General features: G+C 39.3%; 1 protein-coding gene across 2 annotated transcripts; it reads left to right on the top strand.

The window, feature by feature from the left end:
• On the top strand, positions 1–27,483 carry UBA6 (ubiquitin like modifier activating enzyme 6). Of its 2 annotated transcripts, none has more exons than XM_056489877.1 (34): positions 1–126; positions 392–517; positions 2,742–2,804; positions 3,690–3,784; positions 4,618–4,646; positions 5,418–5,512; positions 5,993–6,104; positions 7,148–7,228; positions 7,793–7,915; positions 9,716–9,839; positions 11,081–11,184; positions 11,603–11,665; positions 12,153–12,229; positions 12,886–12,952; positions 13,355–13,498; positions 14,150–14,217; positions 14,487–14,565; positions 14,748–14,828; positions 15,181–15,258; positions 16,482–16,663; positions 17,022–17,127; positions 17,855–17,944; positions 18,054–18,134; positions 18,703–18,831; positions 19,656–19,707; positions 19,812–19,875; positions 20,589–20,658; positions 21,290–21,361; positions 22,085–22,202; positions 23,151–23,344; positions 24,474–24,601; positions 25,395–25,482; positions 25,856–25,950; positions 27,225–27,483. In XM_056489877.1, the coding sequence occupies exons 3-34, from the start codon at positions 2,764–2,766 to the stop codon at positions 27,358–27,360; spliced, it is 3,066 nt and encodes a 1,021-aa protein (XP_056345852.1). In that variant the 5' UTR covers positions 1–126; positions 392–517; positions 2,742–2,763; the 3' UTR covers positions 27,361–27,483. The 2 variants fall into 2 exon arrangements, with proteins under 2 accessions (XP_056345852.1, XP_056345851.1); XM_056489876.1 differs by having other exon boundaries at positions 21–126; positions 23,148–23,344.
• The last annotated feature ends 208 nt before the right edge of the window (positions 27,484–27,691 follow it).

The following is a 27,691-nucleotide window of genomic DNA, read 5'->3' on the forward strand; positions in this document are numbered from 1 at the left end:
CTCATTCGGCGCAGGCGGGGAAGCGCCGCGGCACCGGCGCTGCCGCTTCCCACCCCTTTCCTGCCTCTTCCCCCGCCGCCGCCGGCTGCGCTCGGGCCTGGATCGCCGCGCCAAGGCCGCCGCGGGGTGAGGAGAGCGGGCGGGGCACGGCGAGCCCGGGGTGGCGCGGCCGGGCGGGCGGCGGTGCCCAGCGCCGCGGGAGCGCCCCGAGAGCGGCGAGCGGGGCTGCGGCCGCCAGGCTCTGCTGGTGTCGGGGTGGTTCCGAGGCAGCCCGTGGGCTCTGTCGGCGTTCCCCGCTGCATATCCGAGGTGCCGGTGTTTCCGCATTAGCCCGGCTGGGCAGCAACTGGGTCTGAGCCTCCTCTCCCCTCTCTCCCCGCCTACTGAACAGGGAGCCTGCATCCGCTGGGATCTGCCGCTGGAAGCTCCGGGTTGGTGGGATGAGTCCAGGCCTCCGTGCTTTCCCAGTGTACTGAGTGTAATAGTTAACACTGCTTCAGCCCGCGCTGACTCGGAGGTAAGAACACTGTGAAACCAGCACACCGCTACGGCTCCTGTGTCTGTGCTGCTCTTCACAGCATCTTAGTCCTTCTTGGTAACATGTAGCTTCTCGGTTTGTCCCTGGGTTATGTCATGCAAGCAGTTAAGGCTTTTAAAAATGAAGAAAATTACTTAAACAGTTAAATACAAGGCTGATATTAAAACTGATAGTGGTGGCTTTTAAAAAGAAACTGACAAGTGTAAAACGTTGAGCCTCTGGTAAGAACTAGGACATAATGTTAGAATGACTTTTTTACTTGCATTTCTTTGAAACAGATTCAATATCGTTGGAACAAAAATGAGAAATTTCCTGGATGCAGAAATACATTAACCAAGTTTGACCTACAGTCGCATCACCATAGTGTCATTAAATCCTCCTTAAGGGAGGAGGTATTTTTCTCTCCTTGGCAGGTGCACTCACAGCACCTCAGTGCTGTTACTATGACTGTAGGAGAAGAATGGGGAATTAAAAAGTGTATTGAAAGCGCCACTGTCAAGTGGGTCTGTGTGAAACAGGTGGCTGAGTTTCTCTTGCCAGTTGATCACACATCCTAGTTGTTTACAAAAGACAGCTGTTTGGGAGGGCATAAGAGATTGACATGATTGTCAGCAACCACAACGTTGGAAGCTGAGCATTTTTATCCAGGAGTGGATCTCCTTCCCCATCTTAGTACCACAATCCTTTTATGTTGTGTAGTCCCAGAGTGCTAGCGCTGTTTGTGCAGGGGGATTGTGGAGGAGCAGAACAGCTGTGGTCTGTTATGAGATGATGCTGCCTTGCTTTGAGGACAACTTCCAGTCTTGTGTCTCAGGCAGTGGCTGAATTGAAGCCCCTGATTTAAGCAGGGACTGAAGCCTGTGACTAAGATATGGTGTGTTGCACTTTGACTTGTGATCTGGCTCTAATAAAATGGTCATTGCTTGTCTTCAGCTCATGTGGTGTCAAGGGCTTTGGAAGTGCACTGAAGTGGCTGGTAGTGTGAACTGTGATGGAGCTGCCTCATGCTGAGTCCTAGCAGAAGTGCAGGAATTAATATCCACACTGTGGAAGAGCTTTGTGGGTGAGATTTGTGGCCTGTGTCCAATGTAACTCTGTCCCTTGCTGTGCTATTTCAGCACTTTCTAAAAACCAAAAGGACGAATTTTGGGTCAGAATGTTGCAGTTGCCACATTGTGACAGACTACCAGTGCCATAGCTCAGAAATGTTAAAATATTTGCCAACAGTGAATTGGAATTAGAATATGGGCAGGTTTGAAAGCTGTTTTAGGGTCTATCTGTGCTCTTCAAAAAGAAGTCCTCAGTATATCTGGACTCTTACTTTTCAGTCTCAGGAGAGAGAGGTTGTCAGCTATGTGTAGTTTCCAAGGCAGCTGTAGAAAGCTGAAATAAGATATGTGACCCAGAACATCAGTTTCTATCACTACTACAAAAGTACACATGGAGTCTATTTTGGTCATCCTGTGTTTGGTGGCAGTCACCTGCCAGGTTCAGGAAGCACCAGTTCCCAGTGTGCATTAGTAAGAAACAAGGTGCCCAGGGGCAGCTTGTTCCTAATCCTGGTGCTTAGTTATCACCAACTTAACAATGAAAACATCTTTGTTAATAGCCAAAGGCCTTAATAGCACAGATTATGTTTTTTCTTACAATCTTATCAAATTGTCTAACTGCAGTGTCTTAGTTAAATGTTGCAATAATTCAGATCTTTGGGTGTTGGTTTCTTCAGTTAGTTGAAACACTTGTTTCTAAAGGGTTTTCAATTAACAGAAATAATGCAGCATAAATGCTGATTTCTAGCTGTTCTTCTATCTTCTTTTCCAAGAAACCCACTGATCAACCCAAATTGATTAGCTTGGAGCTCTTCATATAGAATGAAGTTGCTCTTTCAGTAAATCTAATTCTGGCAAATATAAGAAGTAAGTCTTCCATTTCCTCAATGGGGAAATTAATATCTGTTTGTATTTTGAAAGCATTTATTGAAGATTTGGGGGGGGGGATTATTTTCTTCTGGCTGGTGTGTGTTTTCCTTACCCAGGTCCTATGGTATTCCACAGGCTTCTTAATGTTCAAAGTGATTCCTGTGTAGCATCACTTTTTTCTATTTCAATTCCTTTAATGAAGAACTGAGTGGGGCAGGGAGGGGATGCCAGCTGTGAAATTGCATCCGACATAACCAGCTCATTTCTTTTTGTAACCCTTCTAGTGTAAATAAATCACATTGAATCATGGCAGCAGACTCTATGGAAATTGATGATGCTTTATATAGGTAAGATTGCCTGATTTTTAAGTGTTACTCCTGACTTTTCAGGAACACTTATATTTACATGCAGTAATTTTATAATTTCATTCATCCCTCAGCCTTTGCTGTGCTTCTCAGTCCTCATCATCAATATCTCTGTTACCCTCCAGACTTCAAGGTGTTGGATTTTGAGAGTTTTTTGTAGATTTAAAAAAAATAAATTATTTCTTTTGGTTTAGTTTTGTTTTAATTTGTTAGCTGGGAGTGTCTTGAGATCATTTGGCATGGTAATAGTTCATAAAGTCTCTACTGGGATGTATCCCTGTAAAAGCATGGTGGGATGAAAAGCTTCTTTGTATATCAAAAAGTAAATAATTTTAAAAATGTTTGTATGAAGAACAAATAAGGCTTCTTTTTAATTTGGTGCAATACTTCTGGTGTTGTGTCACTTCACTTTTTGGCAGTAGCCCAGAAAAGTTGTTCTTTTCCTTGGTGAAAAAGGTGATGTTTAGAATGGTATAAGTTTAATTGTACACTTGGAAGTTAGGACTCTTCCAGATTTCAAGTTCTGACTACAAAAGCTGTGTCACCCTCTGTTTTGAAGATTTCTGATAAAAAAGAAATTATATTGCATGCTTGTGCCTTCAATAGGTAATTTCAAAACTTTGTTTATCCTGAAGTTTTGTAATGATTTAAAATTACAACTTTATTTATGTTCTCTAAAACCTGGCACTCACAACATCTGTACTAAATGCATTTTGCTGTATACGTTGTGAGTGCAAATCTTATGTTTGCTTGATAAACATTTGAATTTTTAAAAAGTTTTTTAATGACTGGGAATTCTTGACTTGCTTTAATATACTCTTGATTTTGTTTATATCTTGTTTTGATCTGAATTTGTCTTTGCTGTAGTCGCCAGAGGTATGTTCTTGGAGACACAGCAATGCAGAAGATGGCTCAGTCCCATGTGTTCCTGAGTGGCATAGGTGGCCTTGGTGTGGAGATTGGTAAGTTAGGTAACATTTATTTAGGAAGACACAAGTGTGTGTAAACATACTGTCCCAAAGTACTTGTAAGCCTTAAATTTAAATATAATAAGCATGTCTTAACTATCAGAGTGCATTTATGTGTGCATGATGCATATTACTAACATTGCAGATGCAGGAAAGATCTTGGACTTAAGTTCTAATTTTACTAGACCAACATTTCAGATTTTACTTTAAAATGTGCTTCCATGTGAGCCAGATTGCTTTACCCAAATCTTGTGTCCTGTATGAAGATTCATAAGTAGGTAATCCAAGTTACTCCTTTAGGCATGAGTATCAATGAATGCATTATAGGAATAGCTATAACCCAAATTTTTCACATGTGTGAAATGGGAGGATGTGTAGGAGAAGGTACTTACTTGTTGAAAATGCATAACTGCCCTGATACAAGAGACTCCTTAATAATTTCCCTTACTCCTCATGAGCTCCTCATTGTTTTGGCTGATTTGTGCCTATTACTCCTTCAGTTGGCTCTAGTGGTTCTCTGCACCAGACACCAGAATAGAGTCATGGGGTTTTGCAGTTTATTGTCATCACTATCACTATCACAATTGTGGAACGAACAGCTGACAAATGACAAATATAGAGAATCTTTTTAGCCTTTCTTATGTTACTTTGTTCTCAGGGGTGATGTAAAATGCTTGAGCCAAATGTAAAAGAGAAAACCCTTAAGCTTTGAAGTTCTTCACAATGAAATATTGTTATTGTCCACCTGAATAACTATCCAGTTACAGATTTGCAAGTAATCTGCAATAGTCCCTTTCTCTGTTTTTGCTTTGTTTTTGTTTTTTCAGCCAAAAACATCATTCTGGCCGGCGTAAAGGTATGTAAAACAATTCTGTTGTTGAGCATTCTTGAGTAAGCATGAGAAAAAGGCAAAACACTACTGGCTAATTAATGTAAAATTTCTGAATCGGTTTTTTAGTAGATGGGTTGCAAAGCATTTGAGAACCTAGGAGTGAAAACTTTGAATAATCTGGATGTTCTAGTGGTACAGTCAGAATCTCACGTTAATGTCCACTGCACTGTGAAATAGCTCATAAAATATTTTAGCCAGCTGCTGATTAGGTACTGAATTCTTTTGTACAAAGTGGCTTCTTCTAAATGGAGTAGTCCATACTACTCAAAATATGTCATCTTACTTTGTCATCCTTTTGTGTAGGCATTAAAATAGTTGGTATTTTTTTCCAACAACTGCTTTTGTGCTGCTGGGATTAATTTAATTAGCAAGAAGCCTTTTAAAACTCTTCTTTCCAATAGAAAAAAATCAAATAAGTCCATTAATTTTCAGATCACAATTGCCCCTGTATCAAAGTCTGACAAAAATCATCCTTGATATTTAAATGCTGTCTGTTATCACTGCGTGCTGGGAGGAAAATGCTAAATGAAGTGCATGTTGCAGATGTGTTTTGCTCTCTCAAACAGTAAGAGTTTTCTTGGGAAAGAGTTGGAAGAGCTTGTTCTTATATGTGCTACAGCTAAATCTTCTGCAGTGTTAGTCCTCCAATATTTTATGTGGGGCTTAGTCCACATTTTTGGGTGCTGTGACCTTGTCTATTTCTTTCAGCAAATGCTTTTTGACAACCTTTCTTAGGCTCTTACAGTTCATGACACCAAGCACTGCACAAAATGGGATTTGGGGATCAACTTCTTCATCCATGAAGATGATGTTACCAGTCAAAGGAACAGGTTAGTGAAGTCTTTGGTGTGAGGGAGGACTGAGTCTCATCGGCATCAAAAACAGCAGTTTGCTGGTAGTACGTATCAAATATCTGTTAAACCCTTTCTCTGGAGTTGCTGGCTGTGAGTACAGTGCTCAGGTATATATTAGAGGAAGTCTAGACTGGGACTGAGGCTCTGAGTCACAAGTGTCACTGCTTGTAATGCAAGTTTAATAGTAGGGGCCAGCATACATTTCTTCCTTGGGCTTTCTCAGCCACCTGTACAAGACTGGACAACAGCCATGACAGAGACCATCCATGAGTCCTGTGGGATATTGGACACAGCAGTTGTTCTCAGACTTGCTAGGAATTAAAATGTTTATAAATGAGTTGTTTTTTGCCATGAGACATTGTGAGAGTCTCTTGCAGGACATGTGTAGTATGAAATTCTGTTTTGAAAATACAATTTTGTAGATATGTGAAAAATTGAAAATAGCTTTTCTTTCAGGGCTGAGGCCACACTTCCTCGTATTGCAGAACTCAATCCATATGTCCATGTAGCAGCATCAACTGTGCCGCTAGATGAAACAACAGATCTGTCTTTCCTAAAGCACTACCAGGTATGTCATGTTAAAGCAGTTGAGCATACAGCTTGGATATTTTATGTAAGTAAATAGAATGAAGAACTTTTGAAGTGTGTTTTGAGATGATGTAAAGAAAGCAATAGATCTTGTATTTGGACTGATGAAGTGCTTCTTTTTTTCAAGACTGAAACAGTGACTTTATGTTCCCACCACTTTCTTAGTACACTTACTATGGAATTTGCTATGACAATAAACAGCTAAGTGGAGTCGCTGCAGAAATTTTTTTCTTTGAAGATGAAACCATGACCTTTCTTAGCAGCTATATAGCACAGGTGTTCTCCATACATTCTGTGTGCTATATTCCAGGCAGCAGAAGCTTAGGCTATATAATTAGATCATTCATGTATGTATGTATGTGGTGAAATACAACTGTGGTGTAGTGAGGGCACTTTCAGTTGTTCAGTCAGCTGTCTCCTGCCTGTGTGCATGTCTCGGTGTGACTGGGGAACCTTTACTGTGGGGCTTACATACACTCACACCAAGTTTCTGAATGTCCCAGCTACAGCAGGCCTTATGTAACTGAATGGGTTGCAGTGCATGTGCCTTGAAACCCATTATTGTCCTAGTCATTAAAGGAAAGTGCGTAGAAATTCTGTGTATGCAATTTATGACCACAAGTACTGGAAGCCTGTGCAGATTTCTTGGTGTGTGCTGATGAATATTATTTGTTTGCTAGCTTTAATCCTAAAATTCAAATTCTACATTTTTGCTGAGATTGTCCATAACTGTTTAGGTAAATATTCTAACTTGGTTTTGAGTTTCACAGCTGCAATTGAAATAAAAAAACAACCAAACAAACAAAAACCTGAGAATTTGCGGTTACTCATTTTTTTTCCAGAACTTGTGGGGTGGTAACTATTCTGCTTTAATGAGAAAACTTACTCAAGACACTTTCTCTTAAGTGTGGAGGATAGGAGTCAGGACACCTAAGTAACTTACTCTAGGTACTAAGTTTTCCCATAACCTGAAGATACTGATTACTTTCGGTGTCTTAGAAGTATCTCTGTTCTTTTTCACAGTGTGTCATATTGACTGAAGTAAGTCTATTGCTGCAGAAGAAGATTAATGACTTCTGTCATGCTCAGCAGCCACCTATTAAGGTAATAAAAAAATGCAATACATGAATAATCTGTACAGTGGGCATTCTGGACCTTCAGGGTGTTCTTTCCAAAAACGAAGAAAGCTGGTTATGAGGTATATAATTCAATGCAGATGGCATGTTGACGGAGCAGCAGGAGTTTTGGGAGTACAGTGCTGCTACTGGTATTATCTGGATACCAGCACAAGTAACCACAGCTTGGTCCTTAATTAAAAAGCAGTTGTGCTAAAGAAATAGTTTTCACCGTTAACTCAAAATGGTTCTCAAAATGGAAAGAATGTGCTGAGACTGAAGGACATGCTGAGGCTGAATGTAAGAGAAGTAGAAATGGCAACATTTCACTGTGTTAGTGATGTTACTCCTGTGTTGTGAATGGGCTCATAAAAGCTCCTGCAGGTTTAAGGTCTGTTGTCAGTGCTGTGCTGCATAGTCAGTGGCCTGAGTACACAACAGGTTTCCACTATAGAATTAAACCTGCTGGTGTTCAACAAGGTCCAATGTGAGGCACCATATCTTTGGCTTGTGCTGTTTTAGGGATACTCATGATTTTTACTTTCTCTTGTAGTTCATCAGTGCAGATGTATATGGAGTATGTTCACGTTTGTTTTGTGACTTTGGTGATGAATTTGAAGTGCTGGATACAACAGGAGAGGAGCCAAAGGAGATCTTCATTTCAAATATAACACAAGTAAGGGATAGAAGTCATTGTGTTGCTTTAACTGTTTCTAAAAGGACTCTTTGAAAAGGAGAGTGCAGGTGTGCTTCACTTGAGCGGCCTGCTCAAGCAATTTTTAATTGCTAAGCAATTTAAAATTGGCACTATAAAACAACCAAAGTTACTTTGTTCTTGTCTCCTGGTTATTACTTACTGTAACACCAAAATTACTTACTTACTGTGTAACACACAATACGGATTTTTTTTTTAATGGGAGAGAGAGGGTGAGACAGAAATGAGGGGATGTAGAAAGAAGAGGTTGTAACTTTGGTAAGTCTTCTAAGGAAGCCTGAAAATAGGTGTGAAAAGAGCCCTTTTTAGAAGAAACTGCAGCACTTACAGGTGGGCTACTGGAATAATCAAGGAGATTGAGAGGATATTTTGCAAAGAAATTTAAAGATTTGTTTTAACCTACCAAAGCAAAGAAAATGAGAAGGGAATATTATTGCTGGTATTTCCAGTGCAGAATGTTAGCATGTCCATTTAATCTTGTATTATTGCTTTATAAAGAGAAATTACTTTAGGTCCTTTTTTCTGTTCTGGAAGTCCAGACAGTAAGCTCACTCATCCAGCAGCAAGTCTTTTGTCCTATCTCCAGTCTAGATATAATAATAACCAATCTAGGAGGGGTTGTACAGCAAGTTGGGTTTGGTCTGGATATGCTGATTTGGGTAGCCTATTCCTTAGTGCCTTTAAAAGGGAATGGATGACTTGATTGTTCTCATTAATTACATAAGGAGTATATAGCTGAGTTTCATGGCTTGTGCTGATTAACTGCCAAGTCAAGGAATGAAGATATATTTGTAAATATGTTCTATGTTTAATAATCTGATACTTAAATTTAGTTCTATCTTCTTCTACTCTGAAGTGTAAAACTGACGAGAATTAAAACTCAGTGCCATCAAGTGGCTGTTCTTGTCCTGTAGACAGGGTGAAGGTGGCACTGTGTCCCTAAATCAGAGCAGAATTTTCTCCAGTCAACCCCTTTGCTGTTGTTCATTGTCTACAGAGAATGTGATCCACCCTAATTAAGTTCTATGCCACTTAGCTGAAATCTTTCTTATACTGGGAACTCGGGAAGGGATGAGAGAAGACTTTGCAGGCCAGACATGCTTGCAAATCCACCAAGTTACAACCTGAGGTGCAGCACAAGGTCTTGATGAACTGTGTTCAGACTGCAGTGAGGTCTCTGTGTGCATGGCAGGTTTGGCATCACATCCTGTAACAGGATGTCTGAGATTCCTGCAAGTGTAAGCTTGTCTGTGACAAGTGTAAGCTGCGTGTCTCCTGTATGCTGTCCAGCTTTTTAAGCTTCCAAACTTGCAAGAATGATTTTGGATGTCCTTTCTAAGGATCACACAGGAAGGAAGCATGGAGTAATAAGGACCATACACAAGACTATTTTTTAATGCCTCTGAAAATTTCTTTGCACATGGGGACTATTTTTATTTTGGAAAAATGGGATAAATCTGCTACTATTTCACAACATAACAATGGATTTGATTGCTGAGATCTAGCAGATGCAGTTTGCTAACATACTGAGAACTAGAAACAATGAAAATGAGAAAGTTTGTGTTGTAGAAACAGTGTTAAATTGAAAATTGTAGGACTGAAAAAGTTGTCATAGGTAACTCTCTTGCTGTGACAGAAATGAGATGTTAAAAGTATTAAAGACTGCAGTTTCAGCAGACAAAAAGCTATGTGTCTGCAATACAACGTGATCCCTTTGCACGAGACACTTTCCTCCTTGCTGACTGCCATTTTTTGTTTCAGTCAAATCCTGGTATTGTCACTTGCCTTGAAAATCATCCACACAGGCTTGAAACAGGACAGTTCTTAACCTTTCGGGAAGTTAATGGAATGTCATGCTTGAATGGATCCACACACCAAATAACAGGTAAACTGTTGCTGACTCATTTGCAAGGTACTTATTTTCTGGCCTGATTTAACCATTGCAGTGTTAGTTTTCGTAGTCAGAGGAGTGCTGGGTTGTGCAGACCTCCAGTGAGCTTGCACAAAAAAATTCCTTTTTGGTGCAAAGGTCTTCCTGGTGTTGTTTTGATGGCATTTCCATTTAGTAAAGTCTACATGAACTCATATTGCTGCTTAAGGAGCCAGTGGCATTGCTCAGCTCAAAATGTGGAATCTAGTTGGCAGCCTCTGAGCGGCCATCATTCTGCTGATGAAACTGGTTTGGTATTTGGAGGGTCCCATAATGCCTGTTCTTCTGTCATAGTTTTGGATGCCACTTGGTGTGTCACTGTTGGCTTTGTAGCTTTTTTGGGTGACAATTTAAGTGTACAGGGATGCATTGACATAGTTCTAAAAATGCTTTTGAAATTATTTTCATGATTTATATCTACCCTGCTTTATTCTACTTCATGCATGTCACAAGGCATTCTACTTAGTTCCTTTTTGGATGCTGGGGAATTTTCCAATTCCCAGATCTGAATGTCTGTTTGTTTGGAGCAGAAGAGAGGGCAAGTGGGTGGCCATGATTTGTTTGTTTTTAACTGTTTGTGGTCTGAGACAAAAACCAGTACCCTTAAAACATGTGCTTGAATCTGTTTCCTCTGGGCCCTTGCATTTTGCTAGAACTGATCCTGCAGTCATTGCCTTCCTCCTGTTCATGGCTTAGCTTTTGGTTTTTTTGGTTTTCCATGAATTAAGAATTTCTGTCTTTTTGCCTTGCCTGAATGATGCTTCCCGTGTATGAGGGGCAAGATGTGACAAAGTGCTCCAGCTGCCTTTTTTTGTTTGCCTGTAGTTCTCATCACAGGGCTAAAATCCTACTCAGAGCAGTTAATACTGGACACTGCTGTGCACAGTGTAAAGAAAATTAAACGTGATTTCATTTTTGTTACAGAGCTGTGGTCATCGGAATTCTTGTTATATCTGCTGCCACTTAAAAAAGCTCATTTCATAACAGATCATGTGAAACTAATACTTTGTCCCTCTGCCAGTTTCTGTTAATCCTGTTAGGAGGATCAGATTTGCTTATGCTTTCAAAACAAGGTTGCCTGCTGCAAAATTGCAGCACAAAAAGCACTGGCAAGCCACCACTTCCTTGAATACAGAACTGTAGCATCCAATGATACTTTGAATTATCTGTTGCTGTTTATTCTCTTCTCTTTTCAGTTGTGTCACCTTATTCCTTCAGCATTGGTGATACATCAGGGATGGAGCCTTACCTGCATGGAGGAATAGCCGTGCAAGTGAAGACGCCCAAGATATGCTACTTTGTAAGTGTGCACTTGACAGAGCTGGGCTCTCAGGCGTTAATGCTCTGAGCACTGGAAGCAGAGTTCAGCATGTACGTGTTTCCTAGAATTATAGAATGTCCTTGTTTGGAAGAAGCTCACAAGGATCATGGACTCCAGCTTTTGGGACTCTGCACAGGACAGCCCCAAAAATCACACCCATTTAAAGATGAATCTTGCCATTAGAATGTTGAAACATCTTTCTAACCATTTTTGATAGAACTTGCAGTAGTTAATTATTTTTAGCATCTAGTGTGGTATGAATAATGAAGAGAGCAATGGCAATGCTAGTCAGAAAGGACATTTATTTCTTAATCTCTATAGGAAGAGTATTGCTTTGTCAGGTAGCAGTGGCTGTTGTGCTCTTAAGTAGTGTGTTGTTGTCATTCTGTTTTTCCAGGAACAGCTGGAGAAGCAGATAACAAATCCATTATGCGTTGTTGCAGATTTTAGCAAGCCTGAGGTAATTAGCATGTGGGGATTTGGGCATAATAGTAAAAATACATGAATTGTAATCTGTTGCTTTATGTTTAGAATGATATAACTTCTACTTTTTTGCCCTTAATGCTAGGCTTTGTTATTGATGTTTGGCAAAATTCAATGCATTATAATGTCTAGTTAAGAGAAGATTACCACACTTTCCAATTTCAGCTCTAAATTCTTTTGGGGACTGTTCATTTGGACTTAGTTGAAGTGGATGCTGAATGTATGCATAAGGCATTGCATTACTGAGCAATACTTTTTTAAAAACATTAATAAAGGGTATTTCAAATTCACTTTTTAATGTTATTTTAAAACTTTTTTGAGTGTTGTACTTAAGAGACAAGAAATGAAATGAAGAAGAAGAAATGAATGACAAGAAATTAAACAGAAGAGTTCAGATAGTTGTTTTTGTGTACTGTGTTTCTCTCTAGTTCATAACTGATCAATAGCTGTTGCTGTCTCAACAGGCACCTTTGCAGATCCATGTTGCCATGCTTGCCTTGAACCACTTCCAGGAGAACTTTGGTCGTGGACCAAACATTGGGTAAAGCAGCAGTTCTGTGTTTGCCAAGCCTTGAATCAGATCCCTCCTTTTTGTGTAGTTAGTGGCTGGCTATGCAGCATGGTACCTTCCCTGTCTGGTATCTGATAGACCACGTAAAAATGGAAAGATGAAAAATGTTACCTGATGTGTGTCTGGGTGTGTAACAAGGTTTTCCCAATATAGCAATGACACTTTCTGGGCCCAGACAGGCAGAAGATACTTCTGGAGGAAGGCCTTCTCTATTCCAGTTTCTTCACATCAATCCCAATGTGGGATTGATATGGAAAAGTTGTTTCAGTGGTCCTGAATTATCTTGTAGGTCATGGATTTTTAAAAAATTATCGGAATGATTTGGGTTTAATTTTCAGTATTTTTAATTCAGCTGTAGTTCTTGATGTGTGTAATTGTAAATGAGACAAAACTACTTAAAAAGTATAAATCTTAAGACTGTGCTTGCACATGGGCTATTCCACTGAGACTCCTGTTCTTGAGCTAACTCTAACATTTAGAAATACATCTTGAATGCTCACTGTTAAGGATAATGTGAGATTCCAAACTTCCTACTGTATCCATTGCTTTTTTCTTCCATTGGTTATGTTTCTAGAAGAACTCTGGAATGTTTAAGTCATCATTATTGTTTCTGCCCTGGTGTCTAGATGCCTTCAAGATGCTGACGAAATGCTGAAAATAGCCATGTCTATAAGTGAAACACTGGAAAACAAAGTGAGTAAGGAATCATTGTCATTATGAGTCACTTTTTTATGTGCTCATTTACTTGCCTAAAGGTCATGCTTTAGTTGTTGGTTCTTGTTCTGGCCTTTGAATCCATCTTTAGATGGATCAGCTGGCTGTCTGAAGGCCATATGAGGAAACAGAATGGGATTTCCGCATGGGTTCAACTGAGTGTTGACCTGACATGAAGGCTGATCCTGTGGCAATGTGAATCCAGCTTTTAGACAAATGCATATGACAAGTACAGGGTATATGGTGGATCTGTCTTGGCTGGAAACTCTTTTGCTAGTCAGAGTGAAATAATCTGTCTTCTACTGAAGAATAATGGTCTGTGAAACTATCAAACACTGACTTGTTCACTGAGGGGGTAAACCTGTTCCTGTGTCTTTCCAGCCTCAGGTGAATGGAGATGTGGTGAAATGGCTGTCTAGGACTGCTCAGGGATTTCTACCTCCTTTGGCTGCAGCAGTGGGTGGTGTTGCTAGCCAGGAAGTCCTGAAAGCAGTAACAGGAAAATTTTCTCCATTGCAGCAGTGGGTAAGGCTTCTTGGTTTTTGGATGGTTATTTTGACATCTTATGAATGGACAGTTGTGTGTAAATGCTGTATGATCAGAGTAACCTGAACAATTTCTGTAACATGGAACAAAAAAAAAAAAAAATTGAGAACTGTATTTAGAAAAAGTAGTGTTTTTATGTGTACAGTAAAAGTACAGCCAGTTTTAGTTAAAATTTTTGTATTTGGGGTTCAGACAGCACCTTGTTTTTCCACACAAGCAAAAAGAGCATTGGCTTGTGACTGCATGGATGCAAAGGTGTGCAGATACCAGCTTAAGCTACTGTACATAAGAGCAGGGCTTTCAGACTCTCAGAATAAATGTCAGAGTACAGTAACCTATGGAGGGGTAACATGCCTGTCTGAAGTCAAAAACTTGCACCTTACTTTTTTGGGTGAATGTTTTTTCCCCTCTGTCCAAGTGCTTTTTCCTGTCCACTAAAATTGTGAAGTGAACTGTAGGGTACCAAATGCTGTGTAGTCTTTCACTGACAATCAAAACTTAGTGCTTCTAAATTTCTAGACTCTTGTTCACACAAAGTAATTAGTTTTAAAATTAAAATAACATGAATGTTTTTCACAGGTTTTTATTGGATTTTTTTCTTCTTTTTTTCTTTTTTTTTTTTTTTTGCAGCTGTATATAGATGCATTAGAAATTGTAACACCTCTAGAGAAGGTGGGCTCTGAGGAGTTTCTCCCACGGTAAATATAACTACAATCTGCTGGCTTATATACTATTCACATCTGAGTCTTTAGCAGGCACAAATGTCTTTTAAAGTTAATTCAGTACTGTTTGCTGGAGGGACAGGTTTAGGGTTAAGAATGTGTGTCCTACTTCAGCATGGGATGAAGGGGAATTATAGACTGTCTGACTTACTTAGTTCACGTCAAAGTGTAGCTTGGCGTCAATGGTACTATCATGATAAATAGCAGTTTGAAGTCTCCTGTTTTTGTCTCCTGTGCCTGCATAGGGGAGATAGATATGATGCCTTGAGGGCTTGTATTGGAGATTCTCTCTGCCAGAAGCTCCGTGATTTGAATGTTTTCTTGGTGAGTATGACTGACACACTGTTTGCAAATGCTTTGTTGGTACGGCTAATGCCTACTGTCCTCAAAAGGCATGGGGCAGCTCTGATACGTGCCACTGTAGAATAAAAGGTCCAGAATTGCAGTGGGACTTGCCTTTGTGTTTCCACTTACATTTCTGATTCTACAAATGTAATGTTCTTTAGGTGGGCTGTGGAGCAATAGGCTGTGAAATGCTGAAAAACTTTGCACTTCTTGGTGTTGGTACTGGGCAAGACAAAGGATTGGTAAGTTATCTGTTAACCTTACTTCTCATTAGAAGTAATGTGACAGGGAAGAATTAAATAATTAAACCACTAAAATTGTTGAAAGCCTAAGTCTTATTTCATGTTGATCTCTGTGCAGAGGATACAGTGGCCTTGGCATTGATAGGTGTGCACTTAGAAACACTTGGAGCAGTCTTGCTGTATTTTGATTTTAAAACAAAATTTAGTCAGTATAAGCAGAACTTTGACCACAGTGGACGCCAATAGCAGTGTTTTGTTGTGACAAGTGTCTACAGAAGTTTTATCAAGATCATTGCTCAGTATTACACTTAAATTGTAACTTCAGCTGTTGATTTTGCCCTTTCTGACTTAGGTTACAATTACAGATCCAGATTTGATAGAGAAATCCAACCTGAACAGGCAGTTTCTTTTTCGACCTCATCACATACAGGTAGGCTTTCTTATTCAGTAAATTTTCTGGACTATTGTGTTTCCCTGTCCTGTGTCCTGATAGGGAGCTGAACTTGTGAGTGTCTGTCCTTCTGTCCAGAAAATGCTTAAAAGGCTGTTAATGATATCTAGGGGTTTTTTTAAACAGTGCCTAGAACTCCAGTGGCATCCAACTCATCATTAGTATCAGTTGAGTAGAATTGCCTTGTCTAATCTTAATTTTTACTGGTGCTTTTCACTAATGGAAATCTCTCAAATTTGACAGTGGGATGAGTGCTGTATTGCTAAGAGCCTGCCATGAGTTTCTGTGTCAGAAATGCACTACTATGCCGTTGAAATTTGGGGAAAATAAAAGAACAAAAAATAGACAGTGCTCGCAGAAATGTTCTTAATAGAGCGCAGTAGTGCTGCTGCTGATGGCACTTGACCAAAGTTGGTGTCTTCTGACTTAATTCAGTTTTCACTAAGCTGGTAAATAGTTTTGAAAAAGCCCGACATGTACATTCAGTAAATGCATAACACAGAGCTGTTAGTTCTTTAGAAGCAGAGAGAACATCCGCGTACTTGCAAACAGAGCACAAAATAAAGAAGGTGGCTTAGCTCTTGACAGCAGTGTGGAAAACGGTTTCCCCTGCCCAAAACCCAACAGTTGAATTTTCTGTCTCCTGTTTATGTGTAGTAAATCTGGGAACACATTGCACTTTGGAGGGATAGATAAATGGAAAGCGAACCCTGCAGTCTTTTAGAAGCCACAGGCTTGAGTGCTGATCCCTAGATAACTGTGGTATGGCTAGAAGTGTTGGGTAGAAAGAACTCTATTTCAGTTTAGCTTCTGAAATTGATTTTGTGGAAAATACCTTGTAGTAATGTAGTAATTCACAGGTGCTTGATGTCTGTGCTGCATAGACACAGAGTTACTGATGGGTTTATCGTCAGACAGTCATGAGTTCCCTTCTTTTGAAAAAATTCTTATGAGAGGCAGCACATGGCCTCAGTTTCAGTTACTTGATAAACCATTTCAGCACTTTAAAATAAAAAAATAAAACTAGATTAATAAGATATTTATCAGTGAGGGAAGCATATGATTAAAAATGTCATTTATTTTGTGTTTTGCATAGTAACATTTGTCAGTGAATTTTGTCTGATCAGTAAATGAAGTCAGTATTTCTGGGTCCCTGACGTTCTTTTTCTGCATATTGCTGATCTCAGTATTTATGCTTTCAGAAACCTAAGAGCTACACTGCAGCAGAAGCAACTCTGAACATCAATCCTTACATAAAGATTGATTCGGATATCAATAAGGTTTGTCCAGCCACTGAGAACACTTACAGTGATGAATTCTACACCAAGCAAGACGTGATTGTGACTGCTTTGGACAATGTTGAAGCCAGGAGATACATTGATAGGTAGGAGATGGAAGGGAAGTAAGGGCAACTCTTAATTTTTGATGAGGATGAGAATACTCTGGCAGTTTTAAGGTTGAATTATTTAAGCATAAAAATATGCATTTAAATTTAAAAAGTAGAGATACTGACATTTACAAATAATTTCTAATGCTCATAATCCACACATGCTGAGGTGTATGTTCTAACCTGATGGAACCTGAATAATTCGTATTAATCCCTTTTTTTCCTGAGTTTGGTGTAAGCTTTCCACTCTTCTGAAAATGCCTGGAGACAACTCTGGTTGCACTCCAGTAATGTTTGCAAGGCAAGAATGTAAAGATTGTTCTGTGCTCTGATAGTCTGTGTCTTTCCATGTCAGTCGTTGTGTAGCAAACCTGCGTCCTCTTATAGACTCTGGAACTATGGGAACAAAAGGACACACAGAAGTTATTGTGCCCCATCTGACAGAGTCATACAATAGTCATGTAAGTCTTTCAAGACTATCACTCACCTTCTTTAGCTTGTCCCATGATGTCCTCTGATTCTGTAATCATTTTTATGTGTCTTTCTAAAACGTGGCCTATTTGAGCTGCTGAAGAACAGTACGGTTAGGAAATAATTACTTCCTTTGTTTCTGAAGAAAAACTCACAGGAAATAAAATTTGAGCACTTCTTTACAAGCATGCATAACAGTTCTGTTTGAATGGGAAAGGGGAAAATGAACCTTCAGGCTCTATTGCTGATAGACACTACCTGCACTGTTCCTCTGTTTTAAGTACTTGTGGAGAAATTCACTGCTTGAGAACACCATGAAATAGTGCCATTTGGACACAGAGAGGATTTTGAGCATCTTAGTAGTCTTGTTAGGATCCATAAAGAAGTCTTTCTGGCCTTGAGTGACAGGGCATGTTTCATGTTGAAAGTGTATGTGAATGCCAGCTGCACATCTTGGAAAAGCTGGCTGGCAATTTCACCTGTTGTTTATGTTTCACAGTTCAGTTTTGCTTTTCAGTGTTGAGTTTAGACTATTCCTTGTAAAGAGCAATTGACACTTACAGCCAGTGTTCATAAAAAGATTCCTAAGCATAAAAAACCACTTTGTATTTTATAACTGCAGAGTTTGTAGCTTATGTAGTGTACAAGTTCTTGGTGCTATTATTAGCAATTAACCTGGGTAAGCCTGCACTGACATGCAACCCTCCTTAATTACAGCGGGATCCACCAGAGGAAGAAATACCTTTTTGCACCTTGAAATCTTTCCCAGCTGCTATTGAGCATACAATACAGTGGGCAAGAGATAAGGTAATGGATTAACCTTTCTGGCATTCAGCACAACTCCCTGTGTGTTTGGAAAAATGGGCGTCTGATATACTTCTTGCATAATGCCACATTTGTTATTTTTATTTTACAGTTTGAAAGTTCATTTTCTCACAAGCCTTCATTATTTAACAAGTTCTGGCAAACCTATCCATCAGCAGAAGAAGTTTTACAGGTAGGGGAAAAATAGAGGGCTTAAACTGCTTTATGGATTTTGTTTCTATTTAAGGCCAGTGAGATTAGGGTTAGTTGCTGATTTTTTTCAGAAAACCTGAAGACTTACTTGGCCAAGCCATTAGTTGATCACATGAACAGTATTTCTGGTGTGTCTTGTAATTAAAAGCTTCTCCAGCTCATAGGCTCTGTACACGATGTAGAAATACCAGAAAGACTGAGACACTGCTAGTGTGATCAGCACTAGTGTGCTAGTGTATGTCACACTGACGTGTAACTTGCTGGGGAAAATGAAAGTAAGATTGAGTTTGAAGTGAGTTCAAATAGTAATAAATTAGATTGAAATTGTTTACTACACTTTTTCTTGTGAGTCTGTAATAGCCTGTGGTCCATAGGGCTGGTGGAAGTAAATGGGGAAAAAAACCCCAGTGGAGAGGAGCATATAGAGGATAATTCATTAAGTGAACGTCTGTTTCCTCTTGCCTGTGGATTAATAAAAATGTATTTACTGTTTGACTGAATTAGAAGAATTCTTGTCTGTTTTAACATTTTCATGTTTCTTTATCTAGAGAATAAAATCAGGAGAGAGCTTGGAAGGCTGTTTTCATGTTATTAAAACTCTCAGTAGAAGACCCCGAAGTTGGACTCAATGTGTAGAACTAGCAAGAGTAAAATTTGAAAAGTATTTTAGCCATAAGGTAGGTAAAACCTGTAAATGAGGTAGCAGTAGACTGATGAGGATTTTAGAAAACTTGGTGGCCCTAATAACAAGGTGTCCAAGTCTTTGCATTCGCTTCCATCTCTTCATAAATAACAAACTATATTTGAAGCCTAAAAATGCTGCATCCCTTTCTACTGCAGCACTTCCAGGTCTGGTTTATTAACTTACTCTTAGCACTCTGTTCAGTAGTATCCATGCAGTTTTCTTGGCATTTTTCCAGTGTTTTCAAAAGTATCAGAATTATCAGATGTCTTTTATTAGGCAGTGATTTTTTTTGTTTTCCACGCTAAACTCCCATTACTGAACTCACCTTTGTAACCCAAATTTTCTCAAAGATTCTTCTGAAATAAGAGCCAGTCATTCTGATAGTCTGGTCCACAGTGCCATTTAAAGTACCTGTGTAATTTTGTAGGAAAGATGGGATTGGGTTGTTGTGGATTGATGAACATTCCCGTGCACACAGAATCCCTGGTGGTAGTTGTCACATTGAGAAAATACTGCATTCCAACTTGTGAATACATATGCAGAAATCCTGAAGTAACAATAAGGTCGGGGCGAATGCTTTGCTTCTTGGATTAAATTCCTTGCTTGAGCTTTGTACAAATGAGGTGACATTGTCATGTCTGTTCTGTGAATGAAATGGGCAAGCACTCTGTCTAGTAGTACTTGTCTTTAAGCTGTCCATCTTGACAAAGGTGTCTCATGATTTTCTTAACTGTTTAAATTACTTCAGGCTTGATTTAGTGTAGCCATGTCAATCTATGTGACAAATTACTAAAGCCACTCTGGCTTTTCCTCTAGGCTCTTCAGCTCCTTCATTCATTTCCTCTTGATACACGATTAAAAGATGGAAGTAAGTAAATGCCCCTTTATGCCTGTGGAAAATTCATGGCATATGTCATGTTGTTGCTGCTCCTGGCTCCTTAGGATTTCATCTAAAGTCTGTTTTCCTACCAGGTTTGTTTTGGCAATCACCAAAGAGGCCTCCTTTCCCTGTGAAGTTTGAATTTAATGATCCTTTGTAAGTATGGTACTGTCCCAGATGCATTATGTAGCATCCTATAAAATTCACAGCAAGAAGTGCAAGGCAGTGGTTTTATAGCCCTGGAAGTTGGACTGGAATCAATAGGTGTTAGTGCACAGTCTTATCCTGTGGCAGATTCAGTGACCTGTCAAATGCTTTCACTGCAGATAATTTTACTTTTACTGACGTGGGATTGGAGGGTGCTGTTTGGACATCTAATGTGAAATGGCTTAGAACAACCCATTTCATGTCTTATATGGCTGCAGAATTACTGAGTTGTTGCTGTCACACCTCCCTGTCCCCACTATCTGAATCATAAAATGCAGGATGTGCCAAATGACCTAGTGAAGGGACTATTTTTCTTGTTCATCACAGTTTGGGTCTGATCTAGATGGCTTGGGTATTACAGATAATTTTAAAAATTGATGTGGTTGATGGATTAAAAAGCTTTTATCTACTGTACATCTACAATGCTTTGAGTAACTGGATCACCATTTTTAGTTTGAGTGAAAACTGACGTCAAGGTAAATATTGAAGTAATTCTGAGATTAAGCTTTTTAATGTATTGATGTCATGTGAGCATTTTTAATTGTTTGATTGACTACAGAGGTTAAGGGGATTTCATTAAATAACTCTTGAACATGATTGCAAACCTTTGGGCAGCTAAAATAGAAAAAACAACCAACCAAAAATAATGCTTTTTTCTTTAGGCACTATGGTTTCATCACGAGCATGGCAAAACTCTTTGCAACAGTGTACTGTGTTCCTTTCACTGAAAAGGTAATCCAGACTAACAGTGTTCCCTTAACTTGGTCTTCAGTTTTGGCCAGTTCTGCCAGTTCTTTCAGTTCAGCTGATTAAAGTGTTTCTTAGAGTAATCTGTGCTTCAACACTGGCTGTTTGGCAGCTGCTTACATTTATTTTCTTTATTTAAATCCCTAACCAAAGAAGAAATGAGTAGAGTATTGGATATTTTCAGTAAGCAGTGAACCTTAGGAATTATTATTTTCATGCAATATAACTACTGAACTGAAAGAAAATCTTTTTAATGCTTTTTAAAAAATAAAGTGTCTTAGCTGTGCTATAGGGTTTGTTTTGTTTTTACTGCTTACAGCCTCTGCATTACTTAACCTTTATTTTTTCTTGTTTGTTTTCTAATTGGACCTTCCTGTAAGTCAGGTTTCCACTTCTGTTCAGTTTTCAAGTAGGCACTTCACACTGCTCTGGTTTGCTGTGGAAAATGAATTGTCACTTGGTGTTTTAGTAATGATGTTTGGCTGAAACATCATTGAATATCTGTGAGACTTTTTGGGTCTAGTAGTCTTTGAAATCCTGTTGTATTACAATCATTTTATGGAGGTTTTTTTGAGTTGATGTGAATTTAAATTGTTTTTCTTCAAAACCATAACAGGACTTGTCAGAGGAAACCATTCTGGGGATTCTTTCATCTGTGAAGGTACCAGAGTTTAGACCTTCAAACAAAGTAAGTATGATATTTAATTTAAAGAAAAAAATAAAATATTCCACAAGCAGTGTCCCACATCTCCAACTACTGCATTGATGCTATTGAGAAACAAACACAAATTATAATGTATTTTAGTGAAATAAGAGTGTGTTAAGCTTAGAGGGCATCCCTGAAGACCACCTAGTTCAATCCTCTTGCTTAAGCAGGGGCAGCTAGAGCAGGTCAAGGACTGTGTCCCATTGGGTTAAGAATATCTCTGAGACTAGAATCTTCACAGCATCTCCCTGCTAATTGTGCCAGTGTTCAACCCTCCTCACAGTTTTGTCTGGGATGTTCTTGTTTTTGTTTGTTTCTTTTTCTTTGAAGTATTTTTGTGTGTTTCTTAGGGAATTTTATGTGCTTCAGTTTGTGCCCTTGTGCTGTCACTGGGCACAGTGAAAAGAGTTTGGCTGTGCTCTCTGTACTTTCCCCGTGAGATGCTTGTACACGTTGATAAGATCCCACTGACCTTTGTCTTTTCCACTCTGAGCCACCACAGCTCTCTCAGCTTCTCCTTGTATGAGAGATGATCCTGTCCTTTAATGTTCTTAGAGCTCGTGGCTTGACTTGATCCAGTAAATCCATGTTTCTCTTGAGCTGGGGAGGAAAGCCTGCAAGGAAGACAGGAAATTTAGTACACTTGACACTTGTGCTGTATGAAGTTTACGTATTTTATTACTCAAGCACTGCACACACTTGCAGGTTGTACAGACTGATGAAACTGCAAGAAAACCGGACCATATTCCCGTCAGCAGTGAGGATGAAAGAAATGCTATTTTCCAGCTGGAGAAGTCTATACTATCCAACGAGGCTCTGGAAAGTGAGTAGTGCAAACCAGCTTCATAGTTTAGTAATATCCTGCGTTTGCATTTCCCACTAGTGACATTCAGGTCTTTGGGTGAAGCAGTTCTGGAATTCTGCAAGAAGTAGAGCTAATACCGATGTATCAGCTGGCACCTCTGAAGTTCCATGCAGATACCTGTCCTATTGCTTGACATTCCCCTGTATTTCTGAGATCCCTGGAAGTTTTAGGGCTTTCTGTTGCACTTGCTTGTAATTACAACACTGATGACAATAAGCGGGCAGCAGCAGGGAATTGAACTCTGAAGGAGGGGAAGGGTGCTGGCTGGATTCTAGATGGACTGCAAGTGATTCTGGCATGAGAAGGCTGAGAGTCATTACTTAGAGCTCTCAATTTGAAATGATGCTAAATTGTAAAGACCGTTAAGAGTCATTCTCAGCATCTTCTAGATTTAAAATGAGGATGGTCACATCCCATTTTTTTGCCTGGCCACAAGAAGAAGTCACTGGGCAACAACTGCATGCCAGCTTTTTTAGCCCATGAATCCAAGAAAAAGATTAGCCTATCCCTAACTTACCTCATGAAGTGTCAACACAAAACTCTGACTCCCAATGCTACTGAGTCCATATTTTGAATTTTTTGCAGATAAACAAAGGTTTAAAATGGAATTCTCACAATATGGAGCTTTAGTGAGGTGGGGTGTATGAGAAACATCCATAGGAATGTTCAAAATCTATTCTTGGTGGTGCAAGGAAAATAAAATTACAGAGCTCTGTTGATGTTTATTTCATTATTCACTTTAAGCAAGTGGTATTTCCTAGCATAGGAAAGCAGGAAAGGCACCAAGCTCCAGTATGTGAATTTTTTAATTTGTTAAGGTTCTACTTCCTTTAAATTATGATTATGACATCTTCAGTTTTCTAATAATAATTTTTGCTCTTTTTTTTTTTCTCTCTTTATGAGCAGCTGACTTGCAAATGAAGCCCATCTCCTTTGAGAAAGATGATGATAGTAATGGGCACATAGATTTCATAACAGCAGCATCAAACCTGAGAGCCAAGATGTACAACATCGAACCAGCAGATCGGTTCAAAACAAAGCGCATTGCTGGGAAGATTATTCCTGCCATTGCAACAGCAACTGCTGCAGTATCAGGGCTGGTGAGATTGATTTTTTTAAAATGCGTATTTCTTTCTCTTACTGTTTCTTGCCTAAAACTGCTGTTGTCTGGGTGTTGATTACTGCTACCCTGACAGAAGCTCATTTAAAGAAATGGATTTATTTCTTATGTGCCAGTAGCAAAGGTCATGCTTGGTTCTAGATGTTTGTTGAGGAATATAGTGCAGGTAGCTCAGTGTGGAGCTGCAGTGCCAGCTCAAGATTGAGCTCTGGGTGGGAGCCTCAGGCAAGAGGTCGTGAACTGATGCTGACCCTTTGCACAATAACGGGCACAGGGACCTGTGGCCAGGTGATCAGATGCTCAGAGACACAGCAGGAGCCGAGGACTGAGCTGGAAGACCCTGGACTGTCGAGCACACAGACTGTGAGGGTACAAAAGCCCAGGTAGTCCTTTGCTCAGGGCCCCTACTCCAAGGCACTAGCTTGAGTTGTTATTCTGTTGCTACCATGATAAAATTCTTTAAAGAAACCAGAAGTCTGAGATTCTGCTAAGTGAAACTCAGGGTCCAGCCAGCAAGGAAACCTTTTCTTGCTGTGAGAGTGGGATGAATAGTGAAGCCGTGATTGAGAAGCCACCCACTGTGAAGGAGATTCAGTCCCAGCAGTGAAAGTCTTTGGTTGTGTGAGTGTAGCTGCTGGAGTAGCTGCTGAATGGTCAAAAAGGGAAGTTTACTTAACATGGTGAGCCTTTGGTGCTTTTATTTTTGATTTGCAGCACAAGATGGGTTGGAATTCATCATTTTGGTGTGTTTTTAGCCATTAATACTACTGACTTCATCAGAATGGCACTGCCAAGAGTAGAAAGGATTTGTTTGGTAGTAGTTCACGTTCATGTATCTCAACAGAACCTCATGCTATGTGGAGATTGTTCCTAATGTAGTACTCTTCCAAAATTTGGTTTATGCAGTTTTGAATGTTTTAAGTATTTCCCTTGGCTGCAACAGAATTTATTTCTTTGGCATAGTGGGTTGCATTTCGATGTTACTTACTCTGCTGATTGAACAAAGGCTGATCTCATTAACAACTTCCTTGGTAACTGCTGGCCTCTAAACTACACTAGAGTTGATAACAAAACCTATTTGCTAATAAGTAAATTCTAATTTACTGCAGGTTGCACTGGAACTCATCAAAGTTGTGGGTGGCTACGCAGCTGATGCATACAAGAACTGTTTTCTGAACCTAGCCATCCCCATAATGGTCTTTACAGAAACTGCTGAAGTAAGAAGAACAGAAATCAGGTAGGAAGAACAACGGCAGAAGGGCAAAGACAATATTTGGAAAATCTACTAATTAATGCGTAGAACTTACTGAACCATTCCAACAAGTGTGAAGTTTGAATAGTTATTAAATCCAGAAATCCATATTAAAGCCTTATGTGCTCACATAGCAAAGTTATGATGGAACCACAGCTTGTGGCCATACTCCAGTTAAGCATTCTAGATATTCAGGGGTATTTTTTTCTTGTTTAAACTTGGAAGATGATGAATTGCTTCATCCTTGTGATCAAATTCTGCTATCCACTTACTGTGTAGTGCTAGAAGTGTTAGTGATCTGTGTAATACTGCCAAGGGTGTCCCATAATGTGTTGCCCAAGAATTTCCTGTTTGAAAAATGCAGTCCATATTAATTTGTCCTAATTTTTAAAATAGTGGGTTTAAAGGCTTAGTTTGGTTTTCAGTGGAAGCTGCTACTTGTGAGACTTTAAAAATCTAGAGAAGGTAGATGTGTGGCATAGTTATTTGGAAGCATCCCGGACGTGCTTTTGCATATTGTTCAATACAAGAGCTATTTTTCAGTAGGACTGAAAACTCAGTAACTTCACTGTCAGATACCACGTTTACTTAGAGGTCTTACTGTGTCTTATGCTTAGCAAGGTCAGAGGGCTGGAGAAATGCCAGCAGAGAGGGAACAGATTTTTGCTCAAGATCAAACATCACATCACCAAGGAGATATGGCAGTTCGTCAGTACGCTTTTAAAGAGAATGACTGAGCTCACATTCTAAAGTAACAATCTTTCTCTTTTTAAAACAGAAATGGGATATCATTTACCATTTGGGACAGGTGGACAATTTATGGGAAAGAGGATTTTACTCTGTTGGACTTCATAAATGCTGTCAGAGTAAGTTACCTACTGTCCTGGGTTGATACAAGACAAGAGGAAAGGAGTTTCTTATTTTGGATTGTTTAACTGTGTTTTGTTTTCTTTGTTATTTCCATCAAGTTACTGTTCAAACTAGAATAATTTTAGTAATAACTAATTTCGGTTGGAATGTCTCTAAATAAAGGCATCCAAGCCTGTTTTCAAATTCATTGTTAATTCAGTTGGCCTAAATGTATCTTAATAAAACTTCCTGTCATCATCCATGCATTAGCAGATTTTCTGGTTTGGATTCTATGGATTTGAGTAATTAGCTATAGTATTAGCAGCAGTAGTATCTGCTGGTTTGGGCAGCTGTTCTAGTCTTAAACAAGTTTTAATTTGTGAATTTCAGGAGAAATATGGAATTGAACCAACTATGGTTGTACAAGGAGTCAAAATGCTCTATGTTCCTGTGATGCCAGGCCATATTAAAAGACTAAAGTTGACGTAAGTATAACTGGAAAATGGATTTCAGGATGCAAGTGCACATACAAATTATGTTCATTGATTGTATCAAAAGGACATGTAATACATGCATAACAGCATGCACGACAGCAGTATTTTCTCTCAAAGTGGTTTCTAGCTATTAATACTTTGGAAAAAAAGATACTGGAAAGAAAAAAGATAATTTCTTACTTTTTGTAAAAAAAAAAAAACAACAAAACAAGAGAGACAGTAAATTAACTTTCGTGATGAGGAAAGAACTTGCAAAATGCTGTTTTAACTGTTGAATACCAGAAAGAGAAAGATAAAGAATTCTGACAGTAATTTTTAGGGGGTGGAAAGAATGAACAAGACTGCTAGAACCTTTTGAAACTGGCTTAAAACTAATGCTGATATTTTGCACCTTAGCTCTGAAGGAATAATGTATTGCTTGCATAAGATTTCTGGAAGTCTGTAATTATAGTAATTATTTGAGATTCTACATCACTTTAGCCCTTTTAAAAATGGCATTTACAAAGGCTTTGTAATGCTGCTTACAGACAGGAAGTTAAGATATTTCACACTGACAGTTTGGCAGGATGGAAAGGCAGGGGCATTGGGTTTTGACTGCAGGCCTTTGCAAAATAACAGCCAGATCTCACCCAGGTTTAGTTCTGCCTCACCCCTGTGGGTTGAACTACTTTAGCACAAAATCTGTTCCTTACAGTTCCTGTGAAGTGTGTGCTCACAGATTTTGTCAAAGCAAGTGCATGCACTGATCAGAACTGTTCTGAAGGCCTGCCAGTAGGTATCAGGCAAAGAAGTATGAGCAAGCTACTTCAAACTCCCGGGGAGAGAAGAGCCGCTAAACTGTAGAGTGCCTGGCATGCTAAGATGAGAATTTGCAGCCCATCTCCAGAAACGTTGCTTATATGCTTTCTCTTACAGCTGTATAAATAATTTTGAATGAGTGGGATATGTAGTGAAGTCAAAGTCATGGTATGAAGCTGTCTTCATGAGAATATCAGGATTTTTTACTACTCTAAGACTTTTATGGGCTGTGTCTGTCAGGAAAATGGAGTATGATTTGCTGAAGCTCAGGTGGAAGAACAGCTGGAGGAACGGCTTTTGTTTGCAATTGAGAGGTCCCTTATTCTCTATTTTAATTTGGTCTGTAGTATGCTGGGCCAATACATATTGCTGACAGTGAAACTCCTTCTAGTCTGGCTTTGAATTCCTACTGCCAATCCTCCTGGTACTAGAAGAAAATTTATGAATTGTTCTTCATTTCTTTACAGGATGCAAAAGCTTGTGAAACCATCAGCTGATAAGAAGTATGTGGATTTGACAGTATCATTTGCTCCAGAGACTGATGGAGAGGAAGACTTGCCAGGGCCACCAGTGAGATACTACTTTGTTCAGGAAGACAATTGATGGTAGAGACACAAAAGTCACTCATGGACAATTTATTCTGAAAGGAGTGTGCTAATTTTCAGCTATTAAAGATGGTACTATATATTTCTTTTTGGTGAAGCCTTAATTAAATTGTGAAAATCAGTGGCTTTGCACTGAAGACAAACTGGATTTGTTTCTTCTGCTTCTGTATTCTTCAAGCCTGTTTGCTAAAAGGAGGATTGGTCACTCCATGAGATGGAATGTCCAGTACAGTTACCTTAATGGCAAGATTTGTATTGAGGAAAGCAAGAAGAATGGTGAACCTAAGAAATGGTCCCCTTGTGCAAATTAGGCAATTTGCATTTGCTTA

Source organism: Oenanthe melanoleuca, chromosome 4 (genome assembly GCF_029582105.1).
Source record: "Oenanthe melanoleuca isolate GR-GAL-2019-014 chromosome 4, OMel1.0, whole genome shotgun sequence".
NCBI lineage: Eukaryota > Metazoa > Chordata > Aves > Passeriformes > Muscicapidae > Oenanthe > Oenanthe melanoleuca.